The sequence below is a fragment of the Echiichthys vipera genome (assembly GCF_963691815.1).
Source record: "Echiichthys vipera genome assembly, chromosome: 8".
NCBI classification, from domain to species: Eukaryota; Metazoa; Chordata; class Actinopteri; order Perciformes; family Trachinidae; genus Echiichthys; species Echiichthys vipera.
In genome coordinates, this window is record NC_139833.1 from 13,901,875 (window position 1) to 13,915,430 (window position 13,556).

General features: G+C 42.9%; 1 protein-coding gene across 1 annotated transcript in view; it reads left to right on the forward strand.

Annotated features, from left to right (window-relative positions):
- Window positions 1–506: 506 nt before the first annotated feature.
- efna4 (ephrin A4) overlaps window positions 507–13,556 on the forward strand; it is a 34,525-nt gene continuing 21,475 nt past the window's right edge. The window contains exon 1 of the mRNA XM_083918794.1: window positions 507–972. Coding sequence (XP_083774920.1) covers window positions 860–972 — 113 coding nt within the window. The 5' untranslated portion in view covers window positions 507–859. The remainder of the gene's footprint in view (window positions 973–13,556) is intronic.

Here is a 13,556-nt window from a genome sequence, read left to right on the forward strand (position 1 = left end):
CCCCCGGCAGACTAGGATTATAGCAACATCATAACACACACACGCAGTGCAGCAGTGTATTAACTAATGTGGCTCTGTAGAGGACAGAACAGGGGTTCTGTTGCTCTTCACTATTTGATTATCTAGCTATACAGTAAGAAGGCCTACAAGTAAATTGGAATGAAGTTTAGGAGGGAAGCTGCGGTACCTGTGTGTTGGAGCCTATTAAGTTTGACTATTGAGCTCAGGGGGGAGAAAAGAGGCCAGAGGGTCCCATGCTTTCCTGAAAAAACAGTGACAGTCTGTCTCCCCACACCAGTCGGCGCACCTCTCAAGGATTTAATCTCGCACTACAGTATCATAGATCACCACACCCTTGTCCGCTGATTGGCGCAAAGTTTCCCCGGCCCCCGCCCTCGGTTCAGCGGATCCGCCCTTCCAGCGCTCCGCAAGCCTGTTGCTGCCAAACCAGCTGGCATTTTTCAGTTCATTTCCTGACCCATGACTGTGTACTCCTGACCTTTATACTCAGGTTTACTATCTTTTTTATTGCTTTTCCAGGACAGATATCAAGAGTTCAAAAACACCATGAGGACCACGGAGAAACTCCCAAGAACGTTTCCCTGTGGAAGTTCACATCTCCTCTGCAGCCTGTGATTTTTACCTGAGGTTGTTTTTTTTTGTTTGTTTTTGCTATTTTATCCAGTTTACCTTCATGCATCATGCGGAGCTCCTGCAGCAAATTACGTTAGAAGTTTTGTTGATGACTTGGTGAAGCCGAAAGTTGTTCACCGAGCTGCTGTGTCTGCCGGGAGGGTGTCTCACCTGATTTGCACGCCACTCCCCAGCCGGTCCAGAGACCTCTCCGCGGCGGTTTAGGATGGGGACACCGGGAGCTCTGCCTGCATGGAAAGCCATGATTTTCATCTGTAACCTAATCTCAGCTGCTGTGGCCAAAAGACACGTCGTATATTGGAATTCTACAAACACAAGGTGAGAAAACCCTGTGCGCTTATTGATGCTTCTTTCCAGTAAAGTATTCTCCCCCCTCTGCACTCTCTCTCTCTCACTGTGGGCCAAATTATGGTTTAAATTCGATATACTTTGCATAGTGCAAATTTGGCTGGTCTGAACTTGCATAGCAGTGCTATTGCAAAACGTCCACAATAATTCCTACTAAATGAGTCAGCCTTTAGTTGGTTTAAAGAATCTCTGCTATGCAGCACATCCCGTCCTGGTGTAAATGAAGAAGGGGTGCAGAGCAGGTCTGACTACCTAAAACCTGTACTAACCCATAACTATCAAACAGGTATAAGAAACTCTGGGGAGACAGTGGCCTGATCTCACCTTCTATCTTTATCATAATGACTACACTCCAACTCTGGCTTTCACCTCTCCACTACTTTTCAGAGTTAGTTATTATTCTACTTATAGAATTCCAGAAGTAAGGGCTTCTTCATAAGCGTTTGTTGTAAATAGTGTCTTAGATAGATTCAGAGGACACAGGTGTATATTTAAGTCTAAACTGCTGCTGTGCATAAGCGAAATATGTAGTTTGACAATGGGAAGATGTGTGTTTGTGTTTGTGAGTAAAGAGTTGATTGGGGCCATTAGCAAAGCAGAGTGAGGCTCACCTGCTGATCCAGGTGTTCCAGTCTGGCTAATTGAAGGTTTGAGGTGGGAGACCTGCAGGGCCAGTAGGACTACTGCCCAAAATAACATGCTTTCTCACCTGCTTATTTAAAGACTCTCGTTGCCCGTAAGGCCTAATTCCCCAAACACTTTCAGAAGAATGACCTTTATAGCTAATAGCCGTTGGCCACAGAGACCACTTTGTCAGTGACTTTTTTCCTGTATATTACATTTGTGGATGCACAAATGTACAGCGATGCGACACACAGGATGGATAATTTCCCCAAGGACTCCTTTGTCATGTCTGCAGGACTCATCCTATACTGGAGTCAGCTGAGGTTGTATCAGTGTGTCCAGGCGGGTAAAAACCCAGTCTTGTAATTGCGATCCACCAGAAATGTGGTGGGGAGGACCACTGTGAGGATTAGGAAGCACCTTCTTGTTCCCCAGGGATTCAGGGATGAATGGTCACAGCCTGTGGCAGGGCCACACAGTTGGCTGCAACACAACACAATCACAGTGCCATCAGCATCACGGCAAAGGGTAACCTGCTGTGGCAGAGAATCGCTCTCATCAGCAACACTACCCAATCACAAAGCTATCAGCGGTGCCGCGATGTTGCACCCAGTCCAGATTCCCCTGGGTTTACCTCTCCTCTCCTCTCCTTTTCATTCTTTTGTCTACAACCCCCCCCTCCTGTCGTTATCGCCCACGACTCCTTCCTACCCAGTGATGGATATTGGCTGTGTGATTAGTTGAGCTTTAGTCATTTTCCCAGTCATATTTTCTGCATAGATGAGACATGAGGCTCTCAGGCTGTCCTTAGGCCTATGCAGCCTGGCGAGGGGAAAGGTGCATAGGGACGGAAAAGTGATGCTTTTGTTGGCATGACGATGCACTGCATGGTCCAAGACTCCACTCATGCTCATGGCACACAGAAACTCTAGATCATAAAATAACCACATTTGCACACAATGTTGTCATAGGTTATAGTCCAACTACTATTAACTCTTGAGCTGTGGGCTAATTTCTTAAAGTTGCTCCAATCAGTATGTATGTACTACTATATGTAATCTGAAAGGAGTCTTTCATTGCGACAAACTCACAGGTTTAAAACCAGCACCTTTGCTGTTTATATTCAGTTTCACAACTTTCATCATGGTTGTTAATTGTGAAATAACTGTGTTAAAGCCTCAGTAAGCTTCAGTAGATGCTAGATACCCTCTAAACAGCCATACTGTGCAGACGTCAAGACTCAACCGGTTATTTGAACCCTGCAACAATGCTACGCTCTAGTGAATAAATATGGAACCAAACGCAGCAATAATCCACTGTACTTTATAAGTCATTATACAAGAAGACATGACTCACCTTATAAGTGACAAGATCTAACTCTTCATGTCTAGCTAGCTGCTAACTTAAGTGCTGACGGTCGTGCAGCATGCCAGTTACGTTCTGAGACCCATTAGATGGGTACGATCTAGCATCTACCCTCTACCCTCTATTATTTTTACAACACCAAACGGCAGTTAGCAGCTAGCCTCTGAACACCCACACAGGTGTTTTCAGTTATTTTGGCTGATTAAAACTCAGCTTTGGTTGAGGCTGGGCGAAGCACTTTAACCGGAATTTACAAAATCGCCATCTACCAATAAGAATGATAAAGGTGTAATTTGTCCTGCCTTAACAGGCCCAATAAAGCTAACAGAAGACTCAAAACTCAAGACTCAAGACTCAAAATGTCAATCAATCACCGTATACACACCCACACAGTGCTGAGAAGAGGCCCTATCAACCAGGTTAACTGAAAACACCTTTGTGGGTGTTCAGAGCCTTTTAATATCAAGTAAATATCAATACTTAACAATAATTTACATTTCTTTGTAAATGTTGGTAAAGAAGTAAATGTGTTGTTCTTGCCATCGGACACTAGAAAAACAGCTCAAGAGGAGCTAACTGGCGTTAGCCTACAGACATTACCATTAATGTCTCAGCTCATCTATAACATAACTGTAGCTGGTGAACAAACGGGCCCCTCTTTAATATGGATTATACAAGGCATTGTCTGGCCATCACCTTTCTTTCGACAACTAGATTTATGGTATTAATGAAGCAGAGGCAGTGAAGTGGAGAATGAAGGGCCTCGTTGCTCTACTCTTTGCTAGCTAATATGGCTGTAACAAAAGGCTCTGTGAAGCACTTTAACCGGCACACATTTAGCACCCTCCAGATTGAAAAATGAAGCTCAGAAATGGAAGTGATAGACCAACTGCAGGGTTAGCGTTGAACATTGTGGAATCAAGATACCCTGACCTATTTCACTGTGGGGCTCAAGTGGTACCTTTTTCTCTTTTATGATTTTATGATCAGCGTTTATGATCGTTCTCAGCTTTTATAACAGTGTTTCTCTCAGAGCGATAGTTCCTTATTAGAGAAGAAATTATTTTTTTCTTCCTGGAGCTGTTAAAGGTTAGTAAATGGCAGTGCTCTAAGCTTGAGTGTGTGCTGACAGTATACCTTAGCTCTCCCCTGAGTAGCAAGCTCAGACTAGTTTATTGGTATATTCAGCCCCCCTCCTCTGTGCCATGGTGCGCTTTAAAATCTGTTGGGCCAAATACGTTGACCAGCCTATTTTCTGATACAACAGTGTCAGCTTCTTGTGCTACATTAATCCTCATATATTCACTCTGGATCTGTCAAGTTTACTCACCAAAACTTTTAAGAGATGCTTTACCCTATTCAATCTCGGTCTCAATGCCCACATTGCCATGACACAGACCTGGATGGAAAAGGGTAAAGTATCTCTTTATTGGGTTTATTTGTCATTTTTATGGGATGCTCATACACCTGTAACTAAATAAATAATTGTCGTCGAAACCATAGCTTTAAATCAGCGACTCCATTTCCCTGTCCTCTGACTTACCCTTGGTTTTTGGCTCACACCTCTATTGCTTTCCCTCTTATCCCGACATGGCAGGAGGCGAAACTTGTTGCAACAGTTATCCCTGGATCACTCTTGTTTCCAGACTCCTCTTGTCTTTTTCTTTCCTGCAGAGAGTTGGATTAGCTGGCTGTCAATTGGAGATAAATGTTTTTATCATTTACATAGAGCGATACGGCACAACAGGAATATTATATCCAATTTCTCTTACCTGTATCCCCTCTTGCTCACACTTGAACTCACTCTGCAAGTTTGGACACAGACCTTAAAGTATTTACAACACATCTCTCTCTCTTTCTATTTCTCTTTCTCTCTCTCTCTCTCCCTCTCCCTCTCCCTCCTGCCTGTGCCTCTCTCCCCTCTTCCGACACAAGCTCAGGGCGAGCTCCGAGCCAGTGAAGCATGTTTAAACGGCGCGTGAGGAGATGAATATTTGTATTGGTTTTCTGTATCTTTATTGAAAGCAGCTCTCATAAGTCTTCTGTGTAATCTCTGCTCTGTTTATGCATCATTTCCCTTTGTGTGCACTCATGAATGATCTAGTTTAAATACCAGAGAAAATCACATTCGGCATACCATATACCTACACACACACACACACACACACACACACACACACACACACACACACACACACACACACACACACAGCGCTCAGGATACAGTAAAGTGAAAGCGGATAGTGTTTGTAATTGTGACTTGTCAGAGGAGATGATTGCACATCCAGACTAATTTCTTTTTTTATTTCTACTTTATTATTTCTTCGACGTGTGTGTGTGTGTGTGTGTGTGTGTGTGTGTGTGTGTGTGTGTGTGTGTGTGTGTGTGTGTGTGTGTGTGTGTGTGTGTGTGTGTGTGTGTGTGTGTGTGTGTGTGTGTGTGTGTGTGTGTGTGTGTGTGTGTGTGTGTGTGTGTGTGTGTGTGTGTGTGTGTGTGTGTGTGTCTTTCTCGTACTGCTTGGTATCTCTCCTCACTGTGTCTGTCTCTGTACTTATCTCTGTCTGCCCCTGGTAAATGATTAACATGGAGAACCTGGCTGAACTATAATCAACAAACCCACAGTGAAGTAATTACCACTTTATTCCCTGTCCTGCTAACAAAGCAACCCCCCTCCCCCCCATGTCTCACTATCTCCCTCTCTCCTCACCAGTCATATCAGTGTCTCCCTCCTTTTCTATGTCTTTCTGTGTCAATGCCTATTGTCTCCCTTGCTGCTTTGCTGCGATCTGTGTAGATGCAGAGATGTGTTTGAGTGTACCTTATCAGTCTCTGTAAATGTGCTTTGTCTGTTTGTTTGTGGTACTGAGTGCATTACCTGGAGTGTAAACTGTCGATGAGTTAACTTTGTGTACACTTGAGTTTCGTCGTCTCTACTGGGAAAACAATGCAAGGCAGTGATTTTTGTGATTTGTACGCCTGCAAATTGACACTCTCAATGGAACAAAAGCTCTGTTTGAGGTGTGTGTGTGTGTGTGTGTGTGTGTGTGTGTGTGTGTGTGTGTGTGTGTGTGTGTGTGTGTGTGTGTGTGTGTGTGTGTGTGTGTGTGTGTGTGTGTGTGTGTGTGTGTGTGTGTGTGTGTGTGTGTGTGTGTGTGTGTGTGTGTGTGTGTGTGTGTGTGTGTGTGTGTGTGTGACTGCTTTTGGAACGGACCTGCTGGTTTGTGTAAAAGGAAACTCTTTGTTTCCTTGAGAAGAGATGGAGTTTGATAAATTTCACTACTGGAAAAACAAAACTCAGAAATGCACCAGGATGCCCAACCCTATTAAAACACTCACAAGTTACGATCCATTTGTGATCTTGCACATGATTCGTGTGTTGTTGTTTGTTTTTTTACTAATTTTCTGAGCTTTCTCTTCCGCTCACAGCAAGTAGTAAAAGTATGTTGGCTTTGACTGGAAAAAACTTTCAAATCCGGCCAGCGGTGTGCGTCTGTGGGAACATGTACCAACCGCTGTGCCGGCCTCTCGTCCAAATAGGTCATTATTTTGTTTCCAGTCGTTAGTTGATTTTAGGTGTGACTGAAGTGTTGGAGAGAAAAGGTGTGTTATTGCTTTTGGATGCTTGGTTTTTTAAAGGTGGGGCTTGCAGATAGAGTATTGTGCAACCACGTCTTTTTCTCTGAAGTGTCACGTAGTCTCCGTTTGTCAGGTATTTTGAGTGAATCGTTATAGGCAACTACTAACTATGCATATATCTGTAGGAAATAGTAAGTAATAACCCTCTATTTTGTGTTATATTACACCCACGAGTGAAACCAACATAAAAGTTTCGCAACAAAATAATCTTTGCAACTGAATTGAAAGCAGAGAGACACACACAGAGTAAGATTCAAGCACAGTGTTGAAAATGAGGTTTAGGCAGAGGCCTAGCGATGAGGATGTCTGTATTTAAATGGACCAGATAGTCACAGTGCAGCTTGGAGCTGTCGGAGCAGACACAGTTTACAAGCATGAAAGGAGGTCGCTTTCGCCTCCTGGTCAGGATATTTAGTCAATCGATACCAATTTAACACCCAGATATTATCGCCGGCTCCTCTCATTATCACCAGACTGCATATGGACCCATCTCTCTCTCTGTTTCTCTCCCCATGTCGCCCTGTTTCTCTGCTTACACACATACATCAATATTAGGTTGCATTAAGCTGTAATAAGTTGTATTGTACCAACGTTTCCAAGTGGCATGGAACAGCTGTGGAATGAAATGAGGTTCAGTGTTGTCTGCCGCTCAGTTGGCACGGCACAGCCCTGGCTTTGGTACAAAATGGCGGCTGTGCTGTATGTTTGTGAACAGTGTGGTTATGGCGGTTAAGGGCTGCTGGTGAGCACCGAAACAGGAGCACATTCATTCATTCATTCATCCATGGCACACAATGAGCTGGCATTGTTGTAGGTGTCGGGCCAACTGTGTGTTCTTCTGAACACAAAACAGTAATTAAATTGTCGCGTGAGAATACGTTAACTCAAAATGTGGGAAACACTATCGACTTAAGCTTGACCAAGATAACAAATTCTGCTGGTTGTTTTAGCCAATACTTTATTTTTTGGGGAATTTCTCACACACACACACACACACAGACACACACACACAAACACACATGTACACCCAGACAGACGGGCAGACACACACACAAGTACATATAACCTCGCACAATACTCTTCCACTCAGCTCAGAAATCCTGCCAAGAGGCAACCTGGGAATTCCCTGAGACAGAAATTGAATTAGTATTGACCCAGGCAGAGCGAAGGGCTGTAGCAGGAACCTGGATTATTGCATCATACAAGGTCCTCGCTGCCAGGAGGACATTGAGACATGTTTGCCATCATACCTCAAGTCTTCAAAGGTGCTTAAGAACAGTCACTCCAAAAAGAATTTTTTGATGTGTTGTCTGCATATAATGTTCACCACTACAATAGTTGCTGCAGTTTTCCTTTATCTCAGAGAAACATGTCAATGTCTATTCAACAAAACTGATGAAGCCTGTAAAGAAACACAGTCGCACTTGTAATTTCTAAGAACGTATGAAGAATATTGATATAGGTCTCCCAGTGTGCAATGATTTACTGTAGTGGTGGTCACTGCATGAGTCCTGTCATCGGCAACCACGAAGGGACGACCAGTTTTCTACCAGTTTTTTAGCAAAACCTTCAAGAATCTTGTTTCATGAATCTTTCTAAATTTAATTTGCGTCTTACGAGCCGTAGATTTGGAGACATAGCGCTAAAGTAGGTGTCCATGTAGAGTGTCATACCTTTTACAGTTTTAGTGCAGTATGTCACTGGGTTTAACTAGCTACACAAGGAACCCAAGATAAGTAGTCTTTTTTTAAGGTTTGGTGTTGCACAAATATTGTAATATGTGTGACGTACCTCCTTTAAAAACAATGTGAGTTGTCATTCTGCCATGGAAGAGAATTATGAAGGATACAAAGTATTTTGCTTTTACATTAAATCATACAGATTCTATTACAGGCCTGAAAAAATACTCAAATGTTAAAAAATAAATTTTCTTATTTTTGCTCCCATAAGTTGCTATCTTTGACCTGCCACATCTTCAGTCTTTATGTATTGATTAGTATATATGAATTATGTGTTAACTTGTGAGCTAGCACATGGGTTGCCATGCCATCTGCTCGCTGCAGTAGAGTCCATCTTGACTGCACCCAGAAGCCGTAGCTCCAGCACACTTTATCTAGACACAACAAAAAGACACTTAGATAAAATTACCTGAAGGGGTGTGAACATGCATGTGTGTTTAAGGGGTGTATAACTTTTGTGTCTTTTTTAGAAAGGATTCTGTGCTTATCAGACTTACCTTCTTTTAAAAAGAGCTTCAAGCTACACTTTTTGTCAGCTATATTCCCAGTTACTAAAAAACACCTTTCATCCTGTGCTTTGTGATTTCCAGAGGAGATGGATCACATGACAAATGTGAAGATATTTAAAATGATTTTGGGAGACTTTTGGTGGAACAAAAACTAATATTATTTTGTGATTGCCTCCCAGAAGTATGGCAGCACAGCCTACTTTCCAGCCCCCAGTGATGTGAAACACACACATTCCTCTTCTGTTTCTTTTTAGGGCTGATATACACATGCCACACACATAAACACACCGCATATGAATATACACACTCCCCTCTCTGCTTCCTTTTTTTCTCGTCAGCCCCCAGAGATTGTAAAAAAAAAAAAACATTAGACCTGCAGTGGAGGGAGTGAGGGGATGGAGAACACGTTAAGGAGAGGATAGTAGGGAAAGAGTCAACAGATTTCAACTCCCAAAACAGCTCGGGAAGGCCCCTAGGGATGGAGGGATGAGGTGAGAGGGAGAGAGGGAAGAAAGGATGTCAGCAGGAATTACTATCACTGTCTCAAGCAGGCGTGAGGAGCAACTCCCCTCTCCTCCTCCTCCCCTCCTTCAATACCAACACACACACATATATATACACACACATGCACTCTGTGACGTAGGCTTGCATACAGGTGTGGTACAGAGACACACACACACACACAAACACACACACAACCAATAGTACCAACTCTCTGCCTACATGCATACTCACACACAGCCGCTCGGACTCTGGGGAGAGCCCAAGTAGGAATTGTGTGTGTGTGTGTGAGTGTGTGAGTGTGTGAGTGTGTGAGTGTGTGTGTGTGTGTGTGTGTCATATTATGCATGGTATGCATGATGTAAATTACATTAGTCTCTTAACCTGAGTGACAAGAGTGCAAAGTATGAATGGTATGTGGTATCATGTGCTTATTCAAACATGCTTACAGTGAGATGATGAGATATGGTTTGTATGTGTGTGTGTGTGCGCGTGCACCGCAATATTTGCATGTGTTATTTTTGTAGCAATAACCAGTACCACATGATCTCCGGTTGTGCAGTAATGCGCAGCTTGATCCCTGTCTCCTGGTACTCTGACTGCTATTTTTTCTCTCTGCTTCCTTGTTCTTTTCTTTTTTTCTCAACATTTTGTTCCTATCAAATCTTTTATTTATGAGTTCAAGGAATGTGGACTTTTTTTTTTTCCTGAATTAGTTCTTTGATCAACCTGCAGTTGTGCAGCTAGATAAGCGCAATACGGTGCATATGTTACTGCTTTTGCGGGATGCTCGTATCATCTACTACACTGACATGCTGCTGACACGTTAGTCTGCAGAGTGGGGACGTGATGTACAAACAATTAACCTACCTTTCCTTGAGGCTAAGTTCTTCCAATTGTGTTTAAGTTTTTTTTTTTTTTAATGTAAACCGTCATTTTTTGATGAATCGCCCTCTGTCACTGTCCAACAGTATGTTTTGTCATATTCATCAGAAATGATCACGTGGACATAATTCACAGTCTGAGAGCATCCTGAGTAGCGGTGGTAATGTTGTGCTGAATGGAAGAGGGGAAATAGCCTCGTCGTATATCCCCATAGCTGTGGCCTTGTAGCAGGAGAACTCATGAATCTCATTGCTCTCCTATTCAGCTGGAAATAGAGTTCTTGTACGCAGCGCGCTTCTCAAAACACTGGAGCGGACGCTGCATGTTTATGATTGTGGAATTAATCTGTGTGTTCTCCCAAAATACACCCGGTGACAAATGTCTACTCATAAAAGTGATAAAATCCCTTACTCACTACATTTTTTACATCTAAGGAGGTTCCCTGATGAATTTACTTTCAGAACAGAAAATAGTTCAGAGCAGTTTTGTTCCTCATCAAAGGTAGATGCTGAATACCTCAACAAGTGTTGTTTCTTTGTGGTATTTGCCTACTTTGCAGCCGATTTACAGTTGACTCAGAACTGCTCCATACTGTACCTTGTGCGTGTCAATCTTGTAATTTCGGGTCATTGTGGTTCATCGCTTAAAGTAGCAACCAGTCATTTTTAATCCCAAATTAATCAGTTAATCCCAGTCCAGCGTCAGGCTGTTGTTAACACCATGTCAGACCGCCGTCTGCACCTCTCCTCTTGACCCTCACCACTTCCTTCCCATGCGCTCCTAAACCCAACCCCCCTTCTTCCCTCTTATTGTGTCTAAACCCTTCATCAGTGTTGTGGAACTCAACTGGACCTTTCTTTGAAATTCAGTGACATCCGGCCTTGAGGCAGAGAATATGGCATCCAGTTATATCAGCCCAAATGTTGAAAGCGTGAATTAAATTTCACACACTCCAAAGTAAATGGATAAGCTTATGTTGCTACTCGACCTGAATATGCTGTATTGAGTTTATAAATATACAATATTCAGTAGCCTTGAAGCAAAATGGATGAATTTATTTAAATTTGTCTCAATAATTTTTATTTCTAATATCTTTAGAGCCGATTGATATTAGTCAGTGTAAGTGTCCTACCTCCGGTGGGAATATGTGTTTGTGTGTGAGGGCGGGGGTGGCAAGCCGGGTGGGTGGCTGTGCGTGACTAGAACAGGACAAAGCTGGCTGCCTTGAGGGGGAATAAGGGGGACCTTCCATACCCCCGATGCACAGAGTGATATGAATCTTAACCATTGTGACGGAGAAAGATGGAGCGGGAGAGAGAAGCGCGAATCGGCTGCGCAGGGGAGGGAGACTTCTGGGATTCCAAAGCAGTGACCGTGAAAGTGCTTAGATAAACAGAGAGAAAGACGGAGAGGGTAAAGAGGGGAGGGCAAAGATGGTGAAATGGTGGTGGAAGAAGCAGTGGAGGGAAGAGAGGACGAGAAGGTGTAGGCATGTTGACAGGGGGGGAGGAAATGAGACCTGCTGAAGATGGGGGTGAGAGAAAAGCAGATGGCGGTGAAACCAAGTAGAGAAGTTTTTAAATAAGTTCAGCAGGAGTCAGAGGGATGGGAAGCTGCCCATCTTACTCTATTTACTCCTTCACATGTGGCTCTCCGATCTCTTTCTCTCCATCTTCTTCCCACTCCTTCCTTTTAAATAATTCAGGCCTGCTGGCTGTATTAGGGCAGGTTTCCTTGACAAGTCGTGTGTGTGTGTGTGTGTGTGTGTGTGTGTGTGTGTGTGTGTGTGTGTGTGTGTGTGTGTGTGTGTGTGTGTGTGTGTGTGTGTGTGTGTGTGTGTGTGTGTGTGTGTGTGTGTGTGTGTGTGTGTGTGTGTGTGTGTGTGTGTGTGTGTGTGTGTGTGTGTGTGTGTGTGTGTGTGTGTGTGTGTGTGTGTGTGTGTGTGTGTGTGTGTGTCTGACTGACTGACTGACTGAAGGGCATCTCCAGCCTTCCAACTGACCATTCCTCTAGTAGCAACGGGCAAGTAATCAGACACAGAGGGCAAGAGAGAGGGAGTGCACACCTGGGATGAATATGTCTATGTTGCCTATCCAGCATTGACCTTCACATCATGCAGAGAGAGGGAGAGAGAAAAGAGAGTGCAAGAATGGGAAAGAAAGAGTGTCTATGGCATCAGAAGAGTGACCCACTTACTAAATGATGGATTCTCAAAGCCAAGTCTGATTTATTGGCTGAGTGTATTTGCTTTGCGAGCGCCCTTTTCACTATAGTGAAGAGTGTATCTGAGTAAGTGTGTGTGCGTGTGTGTTTTAAAGGGTGTTACTCGCATGTCCTCCTTAACCCACTTACACAGGTGGGCCTTGCTGAAAGACCTGAGACATAAGTGTAGTTAAGTATAGTTAATATAATAGATGAGGGTGTAGAGCATATACTGCAACAACATAAACAAAAAGTTTTTTTTTTTAAGAAACGAAGACTAAGGAAAACTATAAAGGGTTATATTAAAAACTGTTTACGTGTGGTGTATTATGTGTCTTGTGGAAAACAGCACTCTACTGATGTATCATAATTACGGACACTGCTACAAAACGGGGTCATATTTGGTTGAATGCCAATTAGAAGCGTTTGTTGTGGAAAAAAGAAGTTTGGCAAGCTGCGCTTTAAGTTTGAGTTTGTAAAATGGCCGGATCATCTTTGCCCAACATAAAAAGGGGAAACAAAAACTCAAAATTCAAAACACACAGGAGGACCAGGGATGAAAAGATTGAAACTAATCCATTCTGGGATTGCGTCTAATGATTTATTTTTGCTATCTGTTTATCCTATTAATTGTTTGGTGTATGAAATGTCAGATTTCCCAAAGCCCAAGGTGACATCTTTAAAGGTTTTAAAATGTCTTTATTGTAACATTTGTTTCAGCTTAAAATCCCAGATATATTTAATCTATAATGACATAAAAAAACAAAAAATCTGCAAATTTTCACATTTGAGAAGATAAAACAAGTATTTGGGGCCTTTTTGGCTTGGAATAAAATTCATAATTGTTTCAGCTTGAAGCCAATAGATGCAACATATGATCGACCTCTAGAGTACAAAGCTGGTACATACTTCTGTGTTGGCTTTTTGTTAATACAATTTATGTTATCATCTTTTACAATCGGTAGAAAAGAGATCCTCCTCAGCCATACACCACCTGCCCGACTGGTATGAACCCAATATGACCGACCTCTGTGTGTTATTCAGTTAACGTTAATTTTTCAATACCATTTATTTAGCTGGAGTTGTGTGCTTT